The sequence below is a fragment of the Schistocerca nitens genome, chromosome 5 (genome assembly GCF_023898315.1).
Source record: "Schistocerca nitens isolate TAMUIC-IGC-003100 chromosome 5, iqSchNite1.1, whole genome shotgun sequence".
NCBI classification, from domain to species: Eukaryota; Metazoa; Arthropoda; class Insecta; order Orthoptera; family Acrididae; genus Schistocerca; species Schistocerca nitens.
In genome coordinates, this window is record NC_064618.1 from 288,094,111 (window position 1) to 288,119,813 (window position 25,703).

Below are 25,703 nucleotides of genomic sequence, written 5' to 3' on the forward strand. Positions count from 1 at the left end.
AGAAAAAGTTGAGGAAGAAGACACCTACTGAACAAACAGAGAGTACACAGCATTTCAGATGCTTTATGTCTAAGATCCACTTGGTACATATCATTTGAAAAATATTAATACATATTTACAAGTCTCAACAGAATTAAAGATCGGTCATTATACCAATGAACAAAATTGCAAAATGCAGTGTAATTTTGGAAACTGTTAACTGTTACACTGTGTAAATAAAACTGTACACCATGACAGAACTGGAAAATGCGGACAATAGGATTGTTTATGTTTTTAATTTTAAATTGCCTAGAACAGGTAGCAGTATATAGGCAATGAACAACACAAAGTAGAAACCACCAGAAGCAAGTCATGGTCTAATGAAGAAAATGTTGGTACCACAGACAAATAAGAATGGAGGAAGTTCAGGGTTTAATGGTCTATTGCTCGAAATAGATGACAGAGGGATAGAGAAACAATTAAAATCGCTCAAAACAGGAAAGGCCGCTGGACCTGATGGGATACCAGTTCTATTCTACACAGAGTACGTGAAGGAACTTGCCCCCCTTCTTGCAGCGGTGTACCGTAGGTCTCTAGAAGAGCGTAGCGTTCCAAAGGATTGGAAAAGGGCACAGGTCATCCCCGTTTTCAAGAAGGGACGTCGAACAGATGTGCAGAACTATAGATCTATATCCCTAACATTGATCAGTTGTAGAATTTTGGAACACGTATTATGTTCGAGTATAATGACTTTCCTGGAGACTAGAAATCTACTCTATAGGAATCAGCATGGGTTTCGAAAAAGACGGTCGTGTGAAGCCCAGCTCGCGCTATTCGTCCACGAGACTCAGAGGGCCATAGACACGGGTTCACAGGTAGATGGCGTGTTTCTTGACTTCCGCAAGGCGTTCGATACAGTTCCCCACAGTCGTTTAGTGAACAAAGTAAGAGCACCAATTGTGTGATTGGATTGAGGAGTTCCTAGATAACAGAACGCAGCATGTCATTCTCAATGGAGAGAAGTCTTCCGAAGTAAGAGTGATTTCAGGTGTGCCACATGGGAGTGTCATGGGACTGTTGCTGTTCACAATATACATAAATGACCTGGTGGATGACATCGGAAGTTCACTGAGGCTTTTTGCAGATGGTGCTGTCGTGTATCGAGAGGTTGTAACAATGGAAAATTGTACTGAAATGCAGGAGGATCTGCAGCAAATTGACGCATGGTGCAGGTAATGGCAATTGAATCTCAATGTAGACAAGTGTAATGTGCTGCGAATACATAGAAAGATAGATCCCTTATCATTTAGCTACAAAATAGCAGGTCAGCAACTGGAAGCAGTTAATTCCCTAAATTATCTGGGAGTACGCATTAGGAGTGATTTAAAATGGAATGATCATATAAAGTAGATCGTCGGTAAAGCAGATGCCAGACTGAGATTCATTGGAAGAATCCTAAGGAAATGCAATCCGAAAAAAAAGGAAGTAGGTTACAGTACACTTGTACGCCCACTGCTGGAATACTGCTCAGCGGTGTGGGAGCCGTACCAGATAGGGTTGATAGAAGAGATAGAGAAGATCCAACGGAGAGCAGCGCACTTCGTTACAGGATCATTTAGTAATCGCGAAAGCGTTACGGAGATGATAGATAAACTCCAGTGGAAGACTCTGCAGGAGAGATGCTCAGTAGCTCGGTACGGGCTTTTGTTAAAGTTTCGAGAACATACCTTCACCGAAGAGTCCAGCAGTATATTGTTCCCTCCTACGTATATCTCGCGAAGAGACCATGAGGATAAAATCAGAGAGATTAGAGCCCACACAGAAGCATACAGACAATCCTTCTTTCCACGAACAATACGAGACTGGAATAGAAGGGAAAACCAATAGAGGTACTCAGGGTACCCTCCGCCACACACCGTCAGGTGGCTTGCGGAGTATGGATGTAGATATAGATGTAGATGGACATTAGAGATGGAATGCATGCTGGGATTGAGGAAAGAAATCAGTTATGTCCTTGCCTTAAACAATTTAGGGAAACCATAGAAAAACTACACCTCAACGTCTGGATGGGAATTTGAACTGCACTCCTCCCAAACACAAGTGTCACTCGGTGCGATTGATAAAGCCACAATTCTGCTGCACAGCAGCTTCCTTTGAAAAGTACTGAAATCTATGACACTTCATGTGTAAGTAAATGTAAATACTTTCAAGGTGTAGGAAGAATGTAATAATTCCAATTTCAAAGAAGGCAGGTGCTGACTGATGTGATTATTATATAACCAACAGTTCAGTAATCCAATGTAGCAAAATACTGGCACAAAATATTTATAGATGAATAGACAGACTGGTAGAAGCCAACCTTGGGGATGATTAGTTTTGGTTCCAAGGTAATGCAGCAATATGTGAAGCAATACTGATCCTATGACTTATTTTAGAAGATAGACTCAATAATATGGCAAACCTACATTTATGATATTTGTAAATTTATAGAGAACTTATGACACTGTTAACTGGAAGACATTCTTTGAAATTCTTGAGGAATTAGGAATAAAATGCAGTGAGAGAAAGATAATTACAATTTGTACAGATGGCAGACTGCAGTCATAAGCCTTGAAAGACATGAAAGAGAAGCTGTAGGTAAGAAGAGAGTGAGACCTTTTTGTAGCTTACACCCCATGATATTCAATATGTAACTGTGCAAGCAATAAAGTAAACCAAAGAGAAATTTGGAATTAAAGTTCAGGAAGATGAAATGAAAACTTTGAAGTTTGCTATTTCAATTCTATTAAAGACAGCAAAGGACTTGGAATATCCATAAGCAGAATGGAAAGTATCTTTAAAATTGGTTATAAGCCATTCTGCCCACAATCCAAAGAAAAATAGTCATCTTGTCCAAGAAATTGCCATATGTAGCAACTGTCCTCCTGTCAAATCACTGGATCTGTCCCATCTTTGTTTTTTGAAGAAGCAACTGGAGTTTTGTATCTGCCCCAGCTATCAAAACTGCCATGTCTCAAAATGATACAAACTCTGCTCTCTGTCTTGGAGAACAGAATTCACTTGTCACCTCGACCCCCCCCCCCTCCCCCCTTGTCATTCTCGCCAAATTGAGAAATTGGTTGGAAATTGTTGCACAAACAGTGGGAAAAAATTCCATTGTCAACCATTGGGGACTCTACTGAATCCTGTGTGTAGGCACCCTCAGTATTGCAATGGATCTATACCATACTATAGTCCGTTTGAAATTACTTGATTGTTGACATCTGTCACTTGGTACTGCAGTGTTGCCACATTGGCTATCAATTGGTTAAAGACAACACACAACCACAGCAGATCACTTCACAAGTGCTGAAATGCTTTTCATGTAACATGGTTTAATGTTGAAAGCTGCTAACATCAGGCATGGTGGGAACATGAGATGTTCTGTCCACAGCTGATTTTAAATGGCCAATGACTAAACTGTGGTAGACAACATGTTTTGTAGCATTGAATTTACACTCATGTCATAACCTAACCACAACCTCTTGATATGCAATGCATGAGGGTGGTTTGAAAAGTTCTCAGAATCACCACGAGAGGTCAGTGCTAGCGCAACGAGTTGTTCACGTGATATTCATTGGACTGTTGCCTGTAAACATGTGCCACGTCAGTGTTCTTCGAGGAGAGCTGTGGCGCTGACGTGGCTCTGTTGTTGTTCCCGTGTAGTGATTTGCGAAGATGGAAAAAAATCGAGATTCGAGTAATGATAAGTACTTCATAAAGAAAGGTATGAAAGCACAGGGCATTCATGCCGATTTCCAGAATACACTGGGGGCTCTGCTTCTTCATATTCAACTGTTGCCAAGTGGAAAAATGAATTTAAATTTGGTTGGGAGAGCTTAGATGATGATCCATGCAGTGGTTGGCCAAGATGGGTCTCAACTCCAGAAATCATAAAGTGCACAAAATGGTCATGGAGGATCGCTGACTGAAAGCGCATAAAATTGCTCACACTTACCAGATGTCATCTGAAAGGGTCACATTTTAACTGAAGAATTAGATATTAAAAAATTATCTGCAAGATAGGTGCCGCGACGCTTGACACTGGATCAAAAACGCATGAGAATGGACATATCAGAACAATGTTTGGCCCATTTTAGGAGAAACAAACAAGATTTTTTGTGCCGGTTTGTGACCGCAGATGAAACTTTGGTGCATTACTGTACCCCAGAGACAAAACTACAGTCAAAGCAGTGGAAACATGCTGATTCTCTGCCACCAAAGAAAAAAAAAAAGACAACTCCTTCAGCAGGAAAGGTCATGGCATCAGTGTTCTGGGATGCAAAAGGGATTCTGTCTGTAGATTATCTCCCCGCTGGGCAAACAATTACTTGAGAATACTACGCTAACCTTCTGGACAAGTTTCAACAAAAGATATGCGAAAAAAGGCTAGGTTTTGCAAGGAAGAAAGTCATCTTCCATCAAAACAATGCGTATGCACAAACATGTGCCATCGCCATGGCAAAATTAGACGAACTAAGGCATGAATTTTTGCCACACCCACCGTATTCACCCGATATGGCTCTGTCAGACTTTGATCTCTTCCCAAAACTGAAAATTTTTCTTGGTGGATGAAGATTCATTTCAAACGTAGAACTGATAGCCAGAGTTGACAACTATTTTTCAGGCCTGGAGGAAACTAATTTTTGAGGTGGGATCAAGGCACTGGAACATCGTTGAACCAAGTGCATTAATCTACAAGGAGACTACATTGAAAAATAAAAAAGTTACAGTGACGTTTCTATTCCATTCCAAGAACTTTTCAAACCACCCTCGTATCCAAGAAAATGGCGGTCAGCAATCTGCAGTAGAACTATTCATCATGCTCACTTTGCCCACGGTGATTAAAGTTGACTCAAGACAGAAAAAAATTAAGTTTCAGTGCTAAAAGTAAACTGTAAAATCTTCTTTTTGCTATAAGAGCCCTGGTTGACAAAGACAGATTCCAGACAAAAAAAAGAATGATAAGAAAAAAATAAAGAAGTCAATACGATGATGAAAATGATGGGACAGAAGGTTAAAAATAAAAATAAAATTATAGTTAGTTTCCACCATGTCGTATGAAGTTTACCTCCTGTAAGCCGATCTCTTGTGATGGTAATAACTGAATATGGGTAGCCAAATCGTGTCTTATGCAAAAGAATCCAGCAGTCTTTGGCTAGTGGATCGTACGAAATGTGAGTTATTTCATTGCCATACTTTTGTTTGTGTTGCTTAGGGTGTGTTTATCATGTGAGACGAAATACGAAACCATCTAAAATGCCATAGCTTACAAAAATGATAAAAAAATCTTGTAAACAGAAAATGGAAATTTATATTATAGCTAGAAGGAGTGATGATTCAGAAATAGTCACTACTGCATTGTATTAAGAAAAGTTGTTAAAAAGTCCAGAAGTATGTGCACTGTGTCTGAGATTAGTTACTCTGATAATTCAATTAAAATAATTTGGAATATTGTTAAAAGGGAAACAGGGCAACTGAGAGCACAGGAAGACTGTATCTCTATCAGACTCAATGAAAAGTTTGTTAACAAAAAGTCAGACGTGGAAAATATTTTAATAATAATATTGTAAATGCTGTTTAAGACTTTCCCAATGTAGTAACTGCTTCACTGGTTCACAGGATTTGTATCGGATAATGTTGTGGAAATTGCACAATATTTCAACAAGACAGCTGCTCATCATCTTCAGGTGCTTACTGACGTGTTGTTGCAATGGCTCATGTTCTTGTCCTCATCTACCATGTTTCTAACTGCACTCTGTCCCAGTCTTCACCTCTATCTTCACTCATTCCTTCATTCTAACAATATATCTCTCAGTCTTCTTCTAGAACTCTTGTCATTTCACAAGCCTGTCTCTGTATCCTCCAAACTCATATTCTTTTAATGTACCCATACCATCTCAATTTTGTCTTTTCTATGGTCACATGCATGGGTTTCACTTTCACTTTTTCTCTCATCATCTCATTCCTTACTCTATCCATTCTAATAAGTCCTATTTTGATTTTTTGAAATTTCATCTAGCAAGTTTGTGTCTTACTCACCTGCCTTTTCTTCAGTACCCATATTTCTGATGCCTATATGTGTACCGGAGTGTAATATATTTGGTGTAACATTTACTTACTTTTTGGCAATACATCCTTGTTTGATACCAGGAATCCCATGTAACTGCCTTCCCCTTTCACTAATCCCCTTATCATTCCTCCCACTGTCTTCTAGTACACTTCCCAGGTACATGAAACTTTCCACTTCTTTAGTACTTGCCCACTAATACTTCTATCCGTTGCTACTCTCATTTTATTGCTCATCGTCACTATCACTTCACAGTTCTCTGCGTTAAATTTTAATCCTTACTGTCTCACCTCTTTCTCCTGTGCATTTATCCATTCTTGTGCCTCTCCAGCTCCACTGTGCCACACTATTAAATCATATGCAAAGAGTACTGCTTTCATATTTTCATCTCCTATTCGCACTGTCATTCCTGCCTTTCTCTCTTTCATAATGGTGATGGAAAGTAGCAGGGATGTTGCAGCCACTTACATCAGCCCATTTTTCTGTCAATCAGCTTCCATTACCTTTTTTCTGGCGGGTTTCCCAGATCTTGCTTCTTCTCATACTATCATACGTCTTCTCAATGTCCAGGAAAACCTTATTAAACTCTTACCACATTCATGATGTTTCTCTAGGAGATGCCTTTTATTAAGTATCATATCCATTTTCCAGTCTTCAGGAGTCCTTTCTTTCCATACTATTGTCATGACCCTATAGAGCCAATGCACTCCAACAATGCCAGCTACCCTCACCATCTCCATATTTGCTTCATCAAATCCAGGCACTTTTCCTCTTTTCATGGTCTCTAGCATTTCCTATATTTCTCTCCTGGTTAGGTCCAGTGTGGCATCCTTCACATTCCCAGGCTCCTCAATTTTCTCTCCCATATTTCCATTGGGATTTATTAACTCTTCAAAATATTTCTTCCCCATCTCCTTGATTTCCTGTACATTCTTAACTTCTTTTCCTTCTTTACTGATCATCCTGATATTTTTCATCACAATTCTCCTGTTTGCATAACCATTCCTTAGAGGACTTTTTTACTTCCCTAACTGTCATCTTCTATCATTTTTGAGCACTTCCCCATCAATTTTTCTCTTCTCACCTACCATCATGCTCTTAACCACTTTCTTCTTCTCAGTGTATTACTTCCTTCCTTCCTCTGTTCTCTCCTGAAACCATACAAGGAATGCTCCTTTTTATTTGCAGCTTCCTCCCTTATTGTATCATTCAAGTGTGCTTCTTTTCCACTTTCAAGTGGAGCTGTTGGATTATTTCAACAACCAAAGCAACAACATCATACAAATTTCCCTTTAGTTATGAATTATCTTATTACGTTTGGTGCAGTCTAATTGGATCTCAACTAAATAGCACATTCTTAGTACTCAGGAAGGTTTAAAAGTTTGTTCACTGTGTTTATATTTTTGAATGGAAAAAATTTGTTTTTCTTACTATATGGCATTTTATCTAATCAATAAGTCTATTTTGTTAAACCTTCTTTGGTGTCATTCACATTACTCTATAGTATACATTTCTGACTTTGCATTTTCTTAAATGATCAATTTGATGTTTGTCTTAACAAACTCTTTTACTTTTTCTGTACCTTCAGCATCAGTTACATCACATCATAGCATATTTTCTCAGTTTGTATTGAAGACTGTCAGTTTCATTTGAACAGTTGGGTTAGTTGATGTCACGACACTTCCTAATCATTATACTAGATGGCTATAGCATTACCCTGCCAGTTTAGTAGCTTCTATTTACTTCCTTTCTCCGTGTGCACCTCTCCTTGACCTGCTCTTGCGTGTGGGTTTGCCTCTGTTCTATTCAGTCCTGCAGCACATGGGGTCACAACACGCAACTTAAGTTTCGACCAATTATTCTGTATTATGTCTTTCTCGATTACCCAGTCGCCACTGCTCTGTGACATTTCTTATATTTTTCACCACAACTAGCCCAACTGCAAGTAGTATTTAAGCTAAGAAAGTTCTTATTAGTATCCACTGGCTTATGCTCACAAGCATTTGTGAAAAATTTTTCCTTAACATTATCTTTTGCTTGTTTTCAGTAATATTACACCTGATGATGGGCACCTGTTAGACCGAAATTGTTTGTGATATTGGAAAAATAAAAGTCTTTCACAACTGAAGGGTTTATCTCCATATTTACTCATATAGATGAACAAAGTGTAATCTTGTTAGCATTTCACTAACAACCAACACCTCTTGGTTCTCAGGATCTGGATATATGAAACTGGCACAACAGAGGCTCACACTGCCATGTCAAATGTAGAGTCTGTGGAATAGCATGTTCCATTACTAACCACTATGCCAGTGCAGTGTGTGCACTCTGGCTTGGCATATATGTAGATGGATGCGAAACAAGTCACCTCATGGCATCGACAAGGTGTGATGGTGAGTGTGCGTTCCCAACCTGCTAGGAAGGCCCGCTTTTGCTTTGACGTCCTGGCTTGGTGGTGCCTCGGAAGCCACAGAGGAAAAGGCCTGGGCAATAATGTCAATGACACAACATCTGGAGATGATAAGGAACTGTCATTCTGAAATGTCAAATCAGTACAGCAATACATGTTATGAACAATTTGTGAGCTACTAGTTGTTTGAGATCTGAATCATTTGCAACTGTAAATGAAATTGCATAGAGGAAACATTGTGATTATAACACAGAAGAGTTATTGCAAAACTGATTACATCATTTTAGTAGCTTGAATAGATCAGAGCCTTCAGCACTTGCCTATTGCAGAAAGTGAAGAAATCTCAACTCTGGGTCTAAAGGCACTGCATAGCAAATCCAATTTACCAAATAATTTCAAGAAAATTGATTGAAAAGTATTGGTAACATACAAGTTAGCACACATATCAACTAGGTGACAGATTGTGCATGGAGTGGAACGCATCATAATCCGCTACAATTCAACATATCATATATCATCGTCAGAAGACTAGGTAGCTGTCTGTTTCAACTTGTGAGCAACTTTCAACATGTAAAAAAAATATGTGCAACAAAACCAGGATGTCAGATTATCATTCTCAGTACACGAACATTAAGCTTCATAAACAGGGATAAAAACTTTGTGCTGAGCAGTAACATGTGTAGACTCATAATATTGGGGTGGGGGTGGTGGGTGGAGGTGGTGGTGGAGGTGGTGGTGGTGGTGGTGGTGGTGGTGGTGGTGGTGGTGGCAGGTGGGGGGGCGGGGCGGGGGGGGGGGGGGGACAAACTGAGATACAAAAGACAGGGGTGTCTTTTACTTTCAGATGAGAATGAACATACTGCTGTTAGAAGTGAAGATGTGTCTAGACTGTTAAAAGGAGTGCCAAGATACAGGACTTTCAGATTGTATTTTAACCAAAATAAACTGTGAATGATGCATTTAATAAACCATTTTCCTGACTGGAAGTTTCACAAACAGCAGGAATTATGCACTAAAAACTAAGTCCACTTAACAGTAGATATCTGGGATATCATAGTTAAAACTGCAATTAACAGAACTTTTATTAAGTCTATGTTTAACAAAACTTATATTTTTAGGCAAGCTAGATTGGGAGTTACATGTCTTTTTCCTAGTATCATTGGTGGGGCAGCTGTAATGTTTGAGAATTATGCAAGCATACTGCTGAAGAGTTCAGACTCAACTAACAAGACACAACTCTGAAGGAAGTTGAACGGCTCTACAGTTGCTCCACAGCAAACAATGGAAGACTTGATCTTTGAAATGTTCATGTTGTGCAAATGTAAATCGACACAAATGACCTACAATCACCACAGATAGATAGCTACACACTAACTGAAACACACTGTGCAAAATTCCATGGGATCCAGCTGAATAATTCATTAAAATGTAGTCAACATGAACATAAAGTAATCAAGAAGCTCAGTTCAAGATGTTATGCTCTTCGAAGCCTCTCTCATTCGCTTGAACTAAAGACAAAAATGTTAGACTGTTTTATAAATTTTCGTTCTGTGGTTTTATGGAATTTGGAATTATCTTCTGGAGCGTTCGACAAAAAGTGAAGAAAGCATTTATTCAGCAGAAATGAGCAGTGAGAGTATTTCATAATGGAAATAACTGCACATCTTTCAAGGCCTCTAGAGATCTTGGGAAGAAGATTTGGGTTTAATGCACAGCACCATCATGATGAGCTCATTACAGTGGGAGCACCAGCTCAGAAGGGGAAAAGATGTAGAAGGTAATTGGACTTCTTATTTTCAAAGGAATCATGCCAGCATTTGCCTTATGTGATTTCGGGAAACCACAGTAAACCCAAGTCTGGATTGCTGGGTTAGGATCTGAACTGTGTCCTCCTGAATGCGAGTCTAGTGTCTGGACAAGTTTACCTCAGTAAAGATTTAAAAAATTCTTGTACACAGTTCCCAGCATGTTTACTTGTTAATGGTTTTTGTTGTGATAATGAAAGTCAGCTTCAGATGAACTGTGATTTGCACAATCACAATACAATTATTAGACTTTGCCTTCTTGTCTATGGTTGACTGGAAGTAGGTAGGTACTATGATGCAAAAGTATTCATCGAACCCCCAAAAAACATAAAGCAATAAATTGGGAATCTTTAACCAATTCGAAAATAAATTAAAATCATATATCGTTAGCCACTGTTTCTTCGTTATCTGGCTTATCTAGATTCAAGGATTGAAAATTCCTGTTAGCTACACAATAAATAGTTGTGTTCACTGTACCGCTGCATGACATGCAGTAGTATAACACAAACTAATCTTCATGGTTACGAGTGTTGATAGTTATTTTCTTTGAAAAATGTTAATATATTAACGTAAATATTATTAATATGGTATAAACAGTAGATATGCATAAAACTGAGGAAGCAGCAGCTTCTTTTTTTCTTTTCTTTTCTTTTCTCCTCCTCCCCCTCCCCTTCCAACCCGTTAAGTAGTAGTAACTTTCATTTTAATTTACTAAGTTAAAAACAATATTAACTATTAATGAAACTTACATGTCTTGCAGTTCAACTGTTTGCACACCAGTATCCTTTAATTTACATTTGTTGCCCTCTGCAACTGATTTCCCATTGTTCTGCTTTATAATGGGGACTTCTTGGAGATTTTCAGTGTCACACGTTAATGCAGAAAGCCCTTTTTTCACTCTGTGGGGAAAGATGCACAGAAAATAACAACTATTAAAGGTATAGTGATTTATCCACTATTATGCACACTACCTATTCATATTATAAAAAGTACTTGCGTAATACAGGAGTAACTGTGGCTAAACATGAAGGAGCATTAACCTGAGCTTTAGATGGAACATTCTACCTTTATGACCAAGACAGTTGGACTGTCTACTGTTATAACAGCTATCTCATTCAGTGAACAGAAATATGCTTTATTTAGTTACATTAATTGATTAGGCATATAAAATTCTATTGTAATACATAATTCCAGTTCTTGGCACTCTCAGTTGCATATGTTCACACATAGTTTACTGCCATAACAGCCTTCTTATGCAACTAACAGTGAATAACTGAAGTTTAGTAATTACATTGGCTTCTGCTTTCTTTCTTGTAGATAGGTCGTATATCTTATGTTCTTTACTTATTTGTATTCCAACAGATATTTATTTTTCATGGCTTTTAGTTTATTATTTTCAAATCATATTCCCTGTATAAATGATCTTGTTTTAAGTAATTTTTTTATCATCTACCTAAGTTGAACCAAAATTTCTCTTTTTTCCTTTACCCCTGGACAGTCTGTTCGATTTATGCTTTCGTTGCCCCTTATAGAAATTGTCTTATCACTTCATTGGTTCTACCCCACCACAGTAGCAGACAGTGGCAATATTTTCCAAGTAAAAAAAGCCATTCACGAGAATCCCTGTCCATGTATACCAACGGTCTTACTGTGGCCTTCACAGACTGAAATTACCCACCCAACCTTGGACAGTAACAGATGTCCCCTGCCTGGTCTCTCCAGTCATCTACCACCTCCCACATACCCACCATTTGGCCACAAAAGTGCACTCCCCTTATGACTCAGTACCACCCAGGACTTGAGCAACTGAATCACTTTCTACACCAGATTTTCTACTACCTTTCATTGTGCCCTGCATTGGGAAATATCGTATCCACTATCCTTCCCACCCCTCCCACAGTGGTATTCCACCACCTACGAAACCTATGCAGTATTCTTGTCCATCCCTACTCCAACATCGTGCCTCACATCTGATATCCCTGAAATAGACCTAGATGCATCCTCCTAGGAACAGCTACTCCAGAAGTGGTCACAGGCATCTCCCATCCCATCACTGGTGGGGCTACCTGTGAAAGCAGCCATGTGACATACAAACTAAGCTGGAAACACTGTGCTGCTTTCTACATGAGCTTGACAACCATCCAGCTGTCTGTCTGCATGAATGGTCTGTGACAAACTGTAGCCAAGAGATGGACGGACCATTCATTAGCTGAACATACTGTCCAACACAGTGTACTTCACTTCAATGACTGCTTTACAGCCTGCACCATCTGGATCCTTCCTAACACAACCAGTTTTTTTTGTTTGCGCAGATGGGACTCTCTCTGCAATATATCCTACGTTCCAGTAACACCTTCAACCTCAAACCTTCACTAGTCCCTGTACTCCACTTAGCTATCCCCTTCCCTGACTGCATTTCAGCACAATACAGCCTTCTATTCCACCAATGCACTCAGTCCTTTTCCCCTTCGTAACTTCTCTTCTTTTCTGTCCCCTCCCCCCGCACCTCCCAACTGCACCTAGCAGCCCTACCCTATCCACACTACGTTCCTGCCAACTCCCTCAAGCAGCACTACACATTCCCTCACCCCATCTCGCTAATACCCCTCTCCCTGTGCCAAACCTTCTCCTTACTCCCACCATCAAATTGCTGCTCCCATCAAGCACAGTTATGACTAAGTCCAGAGACTGGGCCATATGTGTGAGGTGTGAGTTGTGTTTGTGTCAATGTGTATCTGTTTTCTGCTTCAGAATGAAGCCATTTCGCAAAAAGCTAGAATGTATAGCTGTCTTTTCCTTGTTCGTTACCCATCGAGTGGTTATTCTAGGGATATTGTCTGGACATTCACAGTCATAAATTCTTAAAAATTAGTAAAATGGCTGATAAATATTTAATTTCTTGATTTCAATGCAATTACATTGTGTTCTAATACATTATCTTCTAATATATTCACACATTTTTGTTCCTTTTTGTTTTTTTGTTTCCTGTGGAGATATCAGATTTGTTACCACACAATACTGTCTTTTGGACTTGTTGCATATCACTGCAGGGCTGTTCATCACATTGTATTCCTCCAAATGCCAGTAGCCACAACAAGATGACAGCAAGCACTGTCAGGAACCTCAATGCACTTTGTTGTAATTCAAAAAATGAAACATTAAGCACTGCAATCAAATTATGTAACACATGTAAAGCAATTGTTAGTTGCTGTCTGGCTGATGAATGATCTGTTTTCCTAACTGTCATAAAGTACAATTCATGGTGCTATTACGTTAATACTGACAAATAAAGAACAAACATCCAAAGTTCAATAAACAAACAATATGAGAAGTTACCGAAAGGAAATATTGTGAAATTGAGTGTTTGTTTTAAAGTGAATTGTATTTGTTTGCAATTCAAAACTGGGACTAATTTGCAGTTGCTCAAAAAGACAAATGGGATGAGAACTAAGAATTATACAAGGAATTAAAATAAATCACTGCAACCAGAAATTACCATTTAAGTCATTGTTATAACTGTGAACAGCAAATGTTTGACTGTAAAATTACAGAATAAGCTCATGAAAGAATTAGTCTTTCCATTGTGTCTTCCACCTTCCATATCGTACTGTTAATCTCAATCAGCAAATGAAAAAATAAATTAAAATGAAAGTTCCTGGCAGATTAAAACTGTGTGCATGAACCGTGACTCAAACTCTGGACCTTTGCCTTTCGCTGGCGAGTGCTCTACCGAGAGAGTTACCCAAGGACAACTCACAACCCGTCCTCACTGTTTCAATTCTGCCAGTACCTTGTCTCCTACCTTCAAACTTCACAGAAGCTCTCCTGCGAACCTTGCAGAACTAATACTCCTGGAACTTTAGGATGTTGTGGAGACATGGCTTAGCCACAGCCTGGAGGATATTTCCAGAGTGAAATTTTCACTCTGCAGTGGAGTGTGCACTGATATGAAACTTCCTGGCATATTAAAACTGTGTGCCAGACCGAGACTCGAACTTGGGACCTTTGCCTTTCACAGGCAAGTACTCTACTGACTGAGCTACCCAAGCATGTTTCATGACCCGTCCTCACAGGTTCAATTCCACCAGTACCTTGTCCTCTACCTTCCAAAGTTCACAGAAGTTGTCCTGCAAACCTTGCAGAACTAGCACTCTTGGAAGAAAGGATATTGTGGTGACATGGCTTAGCCACAGCCTGGGGGATGTTTCCGGAATCAAATTTTCACTCTGCAGTGGAGTGTGCGCTGATATGAAACTTCCTGACAGATTAAAACTCTGTGCCAAACCAAGACTCGAACTCGGAACCTTTGCCTTTTGTGGGCAAGTGCAAGGCAAACGTCCCGAGCTCGAGTCTCAGAATGGCACACAGTTTTAATCTGCCAGGAAGTTTCATACCAGTGCACACTCTGCTGCAGAGTGAAAATTTCATTCTGAAAAAATAAATTATTTTTACCAAGCATTCTTAATTAATTTACTGTAAAAGAATTAGCCTTGTTATCTCATTTTCTGTGTTCCCTATCAATGAAGTCCAAGGCAAAAATTAATAAGAATGTACAATTCAAAATTCAATATGAAGAGACTCAACAACCTATTTTCTTTTGCAGAGCCCAATTACAAAAAATTGAAGATGCAGTCATAATGTTAAAAAAGATTTAAAATAAAGGTAATTTATTAGCTAAGAGTAAATAAAAGACAATAAGCTAAGAAAAGAGAAGTAAACCAAACTGATAGAGTACTGGAGGAAGATCGAAATATACTATTTTCAGAGATGTAGAGGAAAATCTCTTATCTGTCGAAATTTTGTTTCACTGTATACATGTTCAGATTAATTATCCTATTTCCTCACAGTGAATTTAGAGTTTGTTCATTTATATTTATTTTCATTAACCAACATCTGCAGGTTCTATTACTGTGAACACACTGGACTTCATAGATGCGGGGTAACGAAAACACGAAAACATGCAGTATCTCAACTGCAGCAAATTTATTAAGAATGCTGAATAAAATAAAATTCTTTTTGTTTCATTGATGGGTCCGTATTAACAAATGTGGCATAATTTGCACAAGAACAAGTAAAATGGTGATCTCTGACTGTAGTGTTCTTTCCCTCTGAGTGGCTACAAATTAATTTCAGCTTTCATTCCCTGGGGTTCAGAGTGGAGTTATGTATTCTGGTGGCAAGTATTCAACAATCTCTTATGTATCATAAAGCTAGAAATTGGGAATCTGTGCCAGTTCAAAAGAAAATTAAAAACATAAACTATCTGAATATCTAGATTCATGAAGTGAAAAGTTTTGTTATCTACATGGCATGCAGAAAGCTGTACCACAGGTAGTAATGCATAAAGAGCAATCAAAAAGTTTTCATTTGAAGGTCTTACAATCCAGAATCAGTATGCCAAACAGGCAAAATCACCATGAGCATTGAGGCATTCATCCCACCAACCCAACCATTTGGTAAAACACTGTGTCCTGCTGCATGAAGAAGTCCATAACTGCCTGCAGCAATTCCTCATCTGACAGGAATTGTCAACTCATCGAGGCATTCTTTTAATGGACTTATGGCTTGATTATTGCATGGGGAGAGTCATGTCAACATAGATTTGCCAATGGTCTTTTGTGCATGTCCCTAGTTTGCTCCTTTCAAGCAGTCTAGGGTATCACTGGCAGTGGATAGACATCTTTCTTCTTGATTTTGTTCAATCATTGTAGTTGCAAAAACGCCATGGTCTGTCCTTTTTTCTTCACAAGGTCCACAGAATAGGACCAAGGACTCCCTGAAGGTTCAAGGCTGTCATCTTGTAGCAACTTCTCCACATTCTCTGGAATTAGCTGCTGTTCAGTTGGCAATACTCTATATGAGCTGTGGCTGCTAATTGGTGGGTAGTACCAGTGTTGATGTGGTGTTTTTTCATGGACCACTTGGTCTGTCTCTTCTTCACTACAGATTTGATAGCATCCAAAACTACTGCAGTACTACAATAATTCAGTGAAAGCTGCCCTTGCTGAACTGGTTTGGCAGCTCCTGTATACTTAGTTATATGGATGAGTTGTGGCTGCTCATGATAATTAGTGATCCAAAGTTCTCCTTGACCACCTACAAAGGTTATGATCATCACTGGCATATAGATTTCTTTTGTGAACCTGAATAGCTTTATGCAGTCAACAACAGCTTCACATTTTAACTGGGCACCTCAATTGACGACTGCAACTTGCCTTGTTGATGACAACGGGATAACATCCTAGATAACAAACTACTGTACAGAGCAATCTTTGTTACATGTGCTTGTCAGAATAACTTCTTTAAACTGTGGCTCCCATCTTATATGGTCTATGACTGTTTGTAATACCAACAAAAAGTCCCACCTAAGAGTATCATTATGATTACATTCTGTTCAAACCATAAATTCAGAGGGCTATGTTCTGTCATTGATTGTTACCCTTGCAATACATGTTTCTGTTGATTGAAGTATTTTCTATTTGTGACTTTCAACACAACTGCTTTCATATCACAGTACACAGTCTTCTTTAGTTGACAATTGTAAGTATCTAACATTACAGAAAAGGAATCCTCTGAGTTGACTAGTTGCCAAACAGGTTGGTAATTCATAATGTCATAAAAGAAATTTCCTGACATTGCGATGACAGTTCTCCAAAGAGGATTTGCATCTGGGCAGCCACACCTCCAGAGACAGGGAAGTTGCTTGGTTCCCCTGAAGTTCCCTGTACTTCTGTACGGTGATGGTGAATGGCTACTGGGTGTTGGGGAGTAATCTCATCCAGGGTATACTATAATCACCTCCAGCTGACTGGTTTTAATAGAACTGTTGTGATGGTTGAAGTATGGTGGCACAATAGTCATTGAAAATTCCCTTCTTTCTCTACAGTAGTTACAATGTGGGCAGAGCGTCCACAGTGGAAACACACTGGTGTTACAAATGCTTGTTCTTCCATAGGGCTTTATTCTGGCGCAGGAATTAGTCAGGTACTGGGTTGTCATTTGATGGCTGCAGCATAAGTTCAAGTTGGCTGAGTCCATTCTCCCTGGCACAACAGGTTGGTCATGAAGATTGTTGCTAAGGTTCGATATACCTCTTCTTCAACATTCTCTATTACTTTCTGACATAGAGGGCTAACACACATGACTGCTATCTCTTGCTTACTCAGTCTGACAGTTCTCATTGCCATGAAATCCTGCAACTCTTCTCTCATTACCTGATGTATGAGAGAGGTGATGTTGCAGGTCTTCCACAACTGCCACAGAGACTAAATTTACAAGTAGTCATATTTCTATCATTGTTGTTGTTGTTGTTGTGGTCTTCAGTCCTGAGACTGGTTTGATGCAGCTCTCCATGCTACTCTATCCTGTGCAAGCTTCTTCATCTCCCAGTACCTACTGCTACCTACATCCTTCTGAATCTGCTTAGTGTATTGATCTCTTGGTCTCCCTCTACGATGTTTACCCTCCACGCTGCCCTCCAATGCTAAATTTGTGATCCCTTGATGCCTCAAAACATGTCCTACCAACCGATCCCTTCTTCTAGTCAAGTTGTGCCACAAACTTCTCTTCTCCCCAATCCTATTCAATACCTCCTCATTAGTTACATGATCTACCCACCTTATCTTCAGCATTCTTCTGTAGCACCACATTTCAAAAGCTTCTATTCTCTTCTTGTCCAAACTATTTATTGTCCATGTTTCACATCCATACATGGCTACACTCCATACAAATACTTTCAGAAACGACTTCCTGACACTTAAATCTATACTCGATGTTAACAAATTTCTCTTCTTCAGAAACGATTTCCTTGCCATTGCCAGTCTACATTTTATATCCTCTCTACTTCGACCATCATCAGTTATTTTGCTCCCTAAAGAGCAAAACTCCTTTACTACTTTAAGTGTCTCATTTCCTAATCTAATCCCCTCAGCATCACCCAATTTAATTTGACTACATTCCATTATCCTCGTTTTGTTTTGTTGATGTTCATCTTATATCCTCCTTTCAAGACACTGTCCATTCCGTTCAACTGCTCTTCCAAGTCTTTTGCTGTCTCTGACAGAATTACAGTGTCATCGGCGAACCTGAAAGTTTTTACTTCTTCTCCATGAATTTTAATACCTACTCCGAATTTTTCTTTTGTTTCCTTTACTGCTTGCTCAATATACAGATTGAATAACATCGGGGAGAGGCTACAACCCTGTCTCACTCCTTTCCCAACCACTGCTTCCCTTCCATGCCCCTCGACTCTTATAACTGCCATCTGATTTCTGTACAAATTGTAAATAGCCTTTCGCTCCCTGTATTTTACCCCTGCCACCTTCAGAATTTGAAAGAGAGTATTCCAGTTAACATTGTCAAAAGCTTTCTCTAAGTCTACAAATGCTAGAAACGTAGGTTTGCCTTTCCTTAATCTTTCTTCTAAGAAAAGTCTAGGGTCAGTATTGCCTCACGTGTTCCAAGATTTCTACGGAATCCAAACTGATCTTCCCCAAGGTCCGCTTCTACCAGTTTTTCCATTCGTCTGTAAAGAATTCGCGTTAGTATTTTGCAGCTGTGACTTATTAAACTGATACTTCGGTAATTTTCACATCTGTCAACACCTGCCTTCTATGGGATTGGAATTATTATATTCTTCTTGAAGTCTGTGGGTATTTCGCCTGTTTCATACATCTTGCTCTCCAGATGGTAGAGTTTTGTCAGGACTGGCTCTCCCAAGGCCATCAGTAGTTCTAATGGAATGTTGTCTACTCCCGGGGCCTTGTTTCGACTCAGGTCTTTCAGTGCTCTGTCAAACTCTTCACGCAGTATCTTATCTCCCATTTCATCTTCATTTACATCCTCTTCCATTTCCATAATATTGTCCTCAAGTACATCGCCCTTGTATAGACCCTCTATATACTCCTTCCACCTTTCTGCTTTCCCTTCTCTGCTTAGAACTGGGTTTCCATCAAAGCTCTTGATATTCATGCAAGTGATTCTCCTTTCTCCAAAGGTCTCTTTAATTTTCCTGTAGGCAGTATCTATCCTACCCCCAGTGAGACAAGCCTCTATATCCTTACATTTATCCTCTAGCCATCCCTGCTTAGCCATTTTGCACTTCCTGTCGATCTCATTTTTGAGACATTTGTATTCCTTTTTGCCTGCTTCATTTACTGCATTTTTATATTTTCTCCTTTCATCAATTAAATTCAATATTTCTTCTGTTACCCAAGGATTTCTATTAGCCCTCGTCTTTTTACCTACTTGATCCTCTGCTGCCTTCACTATTTCATCCCTCAGAGCTACCCATTCTTCTTCTACTGTATTTCTTTCCCCCATTCCTGTCAATTGTTCCCTTATGCTCTCCCTGAAACTCTCTACAACCTCTGGTTCTTTCAGTTTATCCAGGTCCCATCTCCTTAAATTCCCACCTTTTTGCAGTTTCTTCAGTTTCAATCTCAGTTCATAACCAATAGATTGTGGTCAGAATCCACATCTGCCCCTGGAAATGTCTTACATTTTCAAACCTGGTTCCTAAATCTCTGTCTTACCATTATATAATCTATCTGATACCTTTTAGTATCTCCAGGATTGTTCTAGGTATACAACCTTCTTTTATGATTCTTGAACGAAGTGTTAGCTATGATTAAGTTATGCTCTGTGCAAAATTCTACAAGGCGGCTTCCTCTTTCATTTCTTCCCCCCCCCCCCCCCCCCCCAATCCATATTCACCTACTATGTTCCCTTCTCTCCCTTTTCCTACTGACGAATTCCAGTCACCCATGACTATTAAATTTTCGTCTCCCTTCACTACCTGAATAATTTCTTTTATCTCGTCATACATTTCATCAATTTCTTCATCATCTGCAGAGCTAGTTGGCATATAAACTTGTACTACTGTAGTAGGCATGGGCTTTGTGTCTATCTTGGCCACAATAATGTGTTCACTATGCTGTTTGTAGTAGCTAACCCGCACTCCTATTTGTTTATTCATTATTAAACCTACTCCTGCATTACCCCTATTTGATTTTGTATTTATAACCCTGTAATCACCTGACCAAAAGTCTTGTTCCTCCTGCCACCGAACTTCACTAATTCCCACTATATCTAACTTTAACCTATCCATTTCCCTTTTAAAATTTTCTAACCTACCTGCCCGATTAAGGGATCTGACATTCCACGCTCCGATCCGTAGAATGCCAGTTTTCTTTCTCCTGATAACGACGTCCTCTAGAGTAGTCCCCGCCCGGAGATCCGAATGGGGGACTATTTTACCTCTGGAATATTTTACCCAAGAGGACACCATCATCATTTAATCATACAGTAAAGCTGCATGTCCTCGGGAAAAATTACGGCTGTAGTTTCCCCTTGCTTTCAGCCGTTCGCAGTACCAGCACAGCAAGGCCGTTTTGGTTAATGTTACAAGGCCAGATCAGTCAATCATCCAGACTGTTGCCCCTGCAACTACTGAAAAGGCTGCTGCCCCTCTTCAGGAACCACATGTCTGATTCTTTTATGTCAAATTTTCTTGATGTGATGGCACCACTTGACATATTCCTTGGTTGTTGTGACATCCTTTACTAGAAGAGCTTGGTACATGTATTCTGCAACTTCTGTCATATTTGGATTCACAATGTCGCCTAAATCTTTTCAACCATTTCATTAGATACTGACAAACATCTCTAAAGAACACTGACAGACACCTAACGTGCAGCTGATTTAATGCTGTTCTGAAATCCATGAGTCTCCTGAATAAAAGGACCATCGGAATGATATACCACTTGTATTCTGAATCCTGTCCACATAGGTGAAGGCTTTTATGTTTACCTAATTGGAGCCAAGGTGATGTAGATGTTTCAAAGTACACAGCATCACAGCAAACAATGTTACATTGCAACTGCACTCAATTCCAAACCCAAAAGTAAGGTTGTCAATGAAATATGACACTATTGAAACCACATTTATTATGAACAACATACAGCCAGATGGAAGTGAACTCCTGGATGTAGAGTGCAGTTACTTATACCAACATTGAATATTTTAGATGGTTGGTATTTATACAAACATAGAAAATTCCAGAATATACAAACATTACAAACAGAAGATATTTCAAGAATCTTCCAGAACTGATAAGTAATAAATAACAAATAATTGCTGGTGATCACGTTTAAACTGGTGACCAAGAGTACCTCAGCCAACAGCACTAACCACTATGGCACGCTGCACACACCACAGCTTGTAGTAATATTATTAACAATATCCTATAGAACTTAAGCAATGTCGCGCTTTTCATTTAATATAATGTTGTGATTCTTGAGTTTCTCCCGGCGTATTTGATAATCAAAATATCCACGGGTGTACTGCCGGTCTACTGTGTCCAACGGGCACAATATTGCGGCGATCATACATGTCGCCATCATCAGGTGAACTGATGGACTGAGCTCCTGTGAACGTGCCGGCACGGAGATCCGTACACTATGGCTGCTCAGGGGGAACTGGGTTCGGTCGCGGCAGTGGCCGATTTAAATACCCTCCGCCTGCGGCGCGCTCACTCCGCCGTCCGTGCCCCGCGCCACGGTCGCGCGGTGAAACAGATTGCAACGGCGTCTGAGATGACGTCGGTGTGATGGCTCTGTTCGCTGTGGTCGTCACAACTATACATTTGCTCGATTTACTCTTGATTAACCCAATCGCTGGTTCCCAAGCCTTGCTAAGATTATAGCCACAGTCACGGTTTATGAGGTCGTCATTGGTGCGAATTTCGATGGCCTCTCTAACAACGCTGTCTCAGTATCTCGACATCTGTACCAGAATCCTCGTGCGTTCATACTCCACAGCGTGATTTTCCGACAAACAATGTTCAGCGACCGCCGACTTGCTCGGATACATCAGTCGAGTGTGCCTCTGGTGTTCACGGCATCGATCCTCGACGGTACGCATCGTCTGACCAATATACGACTTGCCATATTGACACGGAATCTGGTACACGCCGGCCTTCCTCAAACCGAGGTCATCTTTGGCGCTCCCCACCAGTGCACGAGTTTTATTCGGAGGAGAAAACACAGTTCCGACCCGGTGTTTCTTCAAAATGCAGGCGATTTTCCCCGAGAGTGTGCCTGTATATGGGATAAACGCAGTGCCTACCTCCTCCCTCGTGATTTCATCCATCTCTACAGGTTGTGCTGTAGTGGGTGGGCGAAGAGCACGTTGAATCTGCCACTCTGAGTACCCATTTTTTCGAAATACAGTTCTCAGATGTTCCAATTCCTGGGGTAGACTCTCTGCGTCAGAGATAGTGCGCGCCCTATGTACTAGAGTTTTAAGTACCCCATTCCTCTGTGAAGGGTGGTGACAGCTGTCTGCGTGCAAATACAGATCAGTGTGCGTTGTCTTCCGATACACCCCATGGCCTAGGGTGCCGTCAGGCCTTCTCTTGACCAAGACGTCAAGGAAAGGTAGTTTACCCTCCGTTTCAGTCTCCATAGTGAATTTGATGTTGGGGTGTGTGGAGTTTAGATGTGTAAGGAAGTCAAGGAGTTTATCCATACCATGTGGCCAGATGACGAACGTGTCGTCCATGTAATGGAAAAAGCAAGTAGGTTTCCATTCGGATGACAACAGGGCTTCCTCCTCGAAGTTCTCCATGTACAAATTCGCTACCACCGGTGAGAGTGGGCTACCCATGGCGACTCCCTCCGTTTGTTCGTAGTATTCTTCATTAAAAAGAGTGGCAGATTCAACGTGCTCTCCGCCCACCCACTACAGCACAACCTGTGGAGATGGATAAAATCACGAGGGAGGAGGTAGGCACTGTGTTTATCCCATATACAGGCACACTCTTGGGGAAAATCGCCCGCATTTTGAAGAAACACCGGGTCGGAACTGTGTTTTGTCCTCCGAATAAAACTCGTGCACTGGTGGGGAGCGCCAAAGATGACCTCGGTTTGAGGAAGGTCGGCGTGTACCAGATTCCGTGTCAATGTGGCAAGTCGTATATTGGTCAGACGATGCGTACCGTCGAGGATCGATGCCGTGAACACCAGAGGCACACTCGACTGATGTATCCGAGCAAGTCAGCGGTCGCTGAACATTGTTTGTCGGAAAATCACGCTATAGAGTACGAACGCACGAGGGATTCTGGTACAGATGTCGAGATACTGGGACAGCGTTGTTAGAGAGGCCATCGAAATTCGCACCAATGACGACCTCATAACCCGTGACTGTGGCTATAATCTTAGCAAGGCTTAGGAACCAGCAATTGGGTTAATCAAGAGTAAATCGAGCAAATGTATAGTTGTGACGACCACAGCGGACAGAGCCATCACACCGACGTCATCTCAGACGCCGTCGCAATCTGTTCCACCGCGCGACCGTGGCGCGGGGCGCGGACGGCGGAGTGAGCGCGCCGCGGGCGGAGGGTATTTAAATCGGCCACCGCCGTGACCGAACCCAGTTCCCCCTGAGCAGCCATAGTGTACGGATCTCCGTGCCGGCACGTTCACAGGAGCTCAGTCCGTCAGTTCACCTGATGATGGCGACATGTATGATCGCCGAAATATTGTGCCCGTTGGACACTGTAGACCGGCAGTACACCCATGGATATTTTGATAATATAATGTTGTTTACCAAGAACCAATGGAGGAATCAGTTAACAACAACAACATCACATAATATAAGTGCTATGCAATACTTGATGTCTACATATTTTTAGCATGATAATATGATCTGTATGTGCTAACACAGTAATTTTACCCTGATAATGCTTAGCTATAATAGCCTAGAAATTATTGTCATATGCCACTAAGGAAGAAGAATTTTATTTTAAATTCTATGGAGATTTACATACAATCAAATATTCAATTTCAGTACAAAAATGGTTGCTTAACAATGTTCCAGAAACTTATCATGGCAACTGATTAGTATGCACCTGCACTGTCGTGTATGAAACTTAATCCAGGTCACTGTCTACCTGCACTATACAAGAAAACATGTTGCTTGTTTTTTATAGTTGGAGGGAATGAAAAATCTGAAAAGTTCTACAACCTACAGTAAAAATAAATACCAAAACTGACTAAGCAAATGGAATACCTGGGAAGATATATTAATAGAAGACACAATGCTAGTGATGAACAGAAGAGTCAAAAACCAGTTTGTGCAACATGATACAGTGAAACAGTAGATCAGCCAGTGAATCCATGCCAACAGGCAGGTTGGTTTTGTTAAAATTACTGTGGAATTCACTCAAAGCTGTAGCCCTACATATAATATCAACCATGATAAACTTGGCTATAGCATAATGTGTAACAGGCAGGTGCCAAGATTACTATCTGATGATCACAAGTGTGCATGGAAGACAGTGATTCTGGAGTAGAAGTCTGGATGCACAGTTATCAAACACAGAGTAAGAGGGATTGATGCAGTGGAAGCATGCATCGTGTCCCAGGCATCCACAGAGAAAGCCAATCTGACAATGTTTCCGAATGCTGAGGGCCATATAATGTTTCATGTTTACAAGGACATAACTGTGGCTAGTTCTAACTATAGTGTCTTGTTGTCATGGCACCCAAAGCCAGATCTCAGACTGAATCACTAGGGACTTCTGCTATAATGTATACATGCCCTCATACTGTGCATACTGAGGATACATTACACCATCTGAAATTTGATATTTTGAAATATCCACTATGCAGCAGATATGGCACCATCAGATTTTCACTCCTCTTGGCTTCTGAAAGGACATTTGAGGAGTCAAAAGTTTGTAGATGACACCGACGCTATGAGGACGGTGCAAAGATCATTGTATTCCAAGGGCGCTGATGACCTCGATGTTGAGCGCCCATAAACCCCAACACACACACACACACATTGTATTCCAAACAAATGAGATTTTTTCTGCCATGAGGACACGTGAAAACCTGTGAACAGATGGACCAAGTGTGTAGTAAGGCAGATTAACTATGTAGTTAGGCAGTAATCATTTCTATATATTCATTAAAAACATTATAATAAAATGCCTGGTATTTCATGACATGCCCTTGCATTTTATGCAATGTAGTATGCCTATATTTGCATGTTTATGACGATTACTGGGCTGATTGATACATAAAATGTTTATCAGTTGTTTTTGTTTGACATCTTTCACATCCTTGAAAATCACTTCACTTAGCATCCACTGAACTAACATTAGTTCTGATCATATCAAATGTTGTCTAATTATATGTATTCTGTGTGAAGTTTTTTCTGATATCCCCAAGGATCTATGGAATTAAAAACAAATCCAATCTAATATCACATATTAGACCAGAGGGAAAAGTAAATGATGTATTATCTAACTAAGGACATATCAAGTCATCAAAGCAATATATAAGCTACGTCACTATGCATTCCAATAAACATACAAAACATCCAGAGTCTTGGA

General features: G+C 40.2%; 1 protein-coding gene across 8 annotated transcripts in view; it reads right to left on the reverse strand.

Moving 5' to 3' along the window:
• LOC126259166 (uncharacterized) overlaps window positions 1-25,703 on the reverse strand; it is a 131,016-nt gene that overhangs the window by 40,237 nt on the left and 65,076 nt on the right. For all 8 annotated transcript variants that reach the window (XM_049955730.1, XM_049955725.1, XM_049955727.1 and 5 more), the window contains one exon: window positions 11,053-11,202. In XM_049955730.1, coding sequence (XP_049811687.1) covers window positions 11,053-11,202 — 150 coding nt within the window. The remainder of the gene's footprint in view (window positions 1-11,052; window positions 11,203-25,703) is intronic.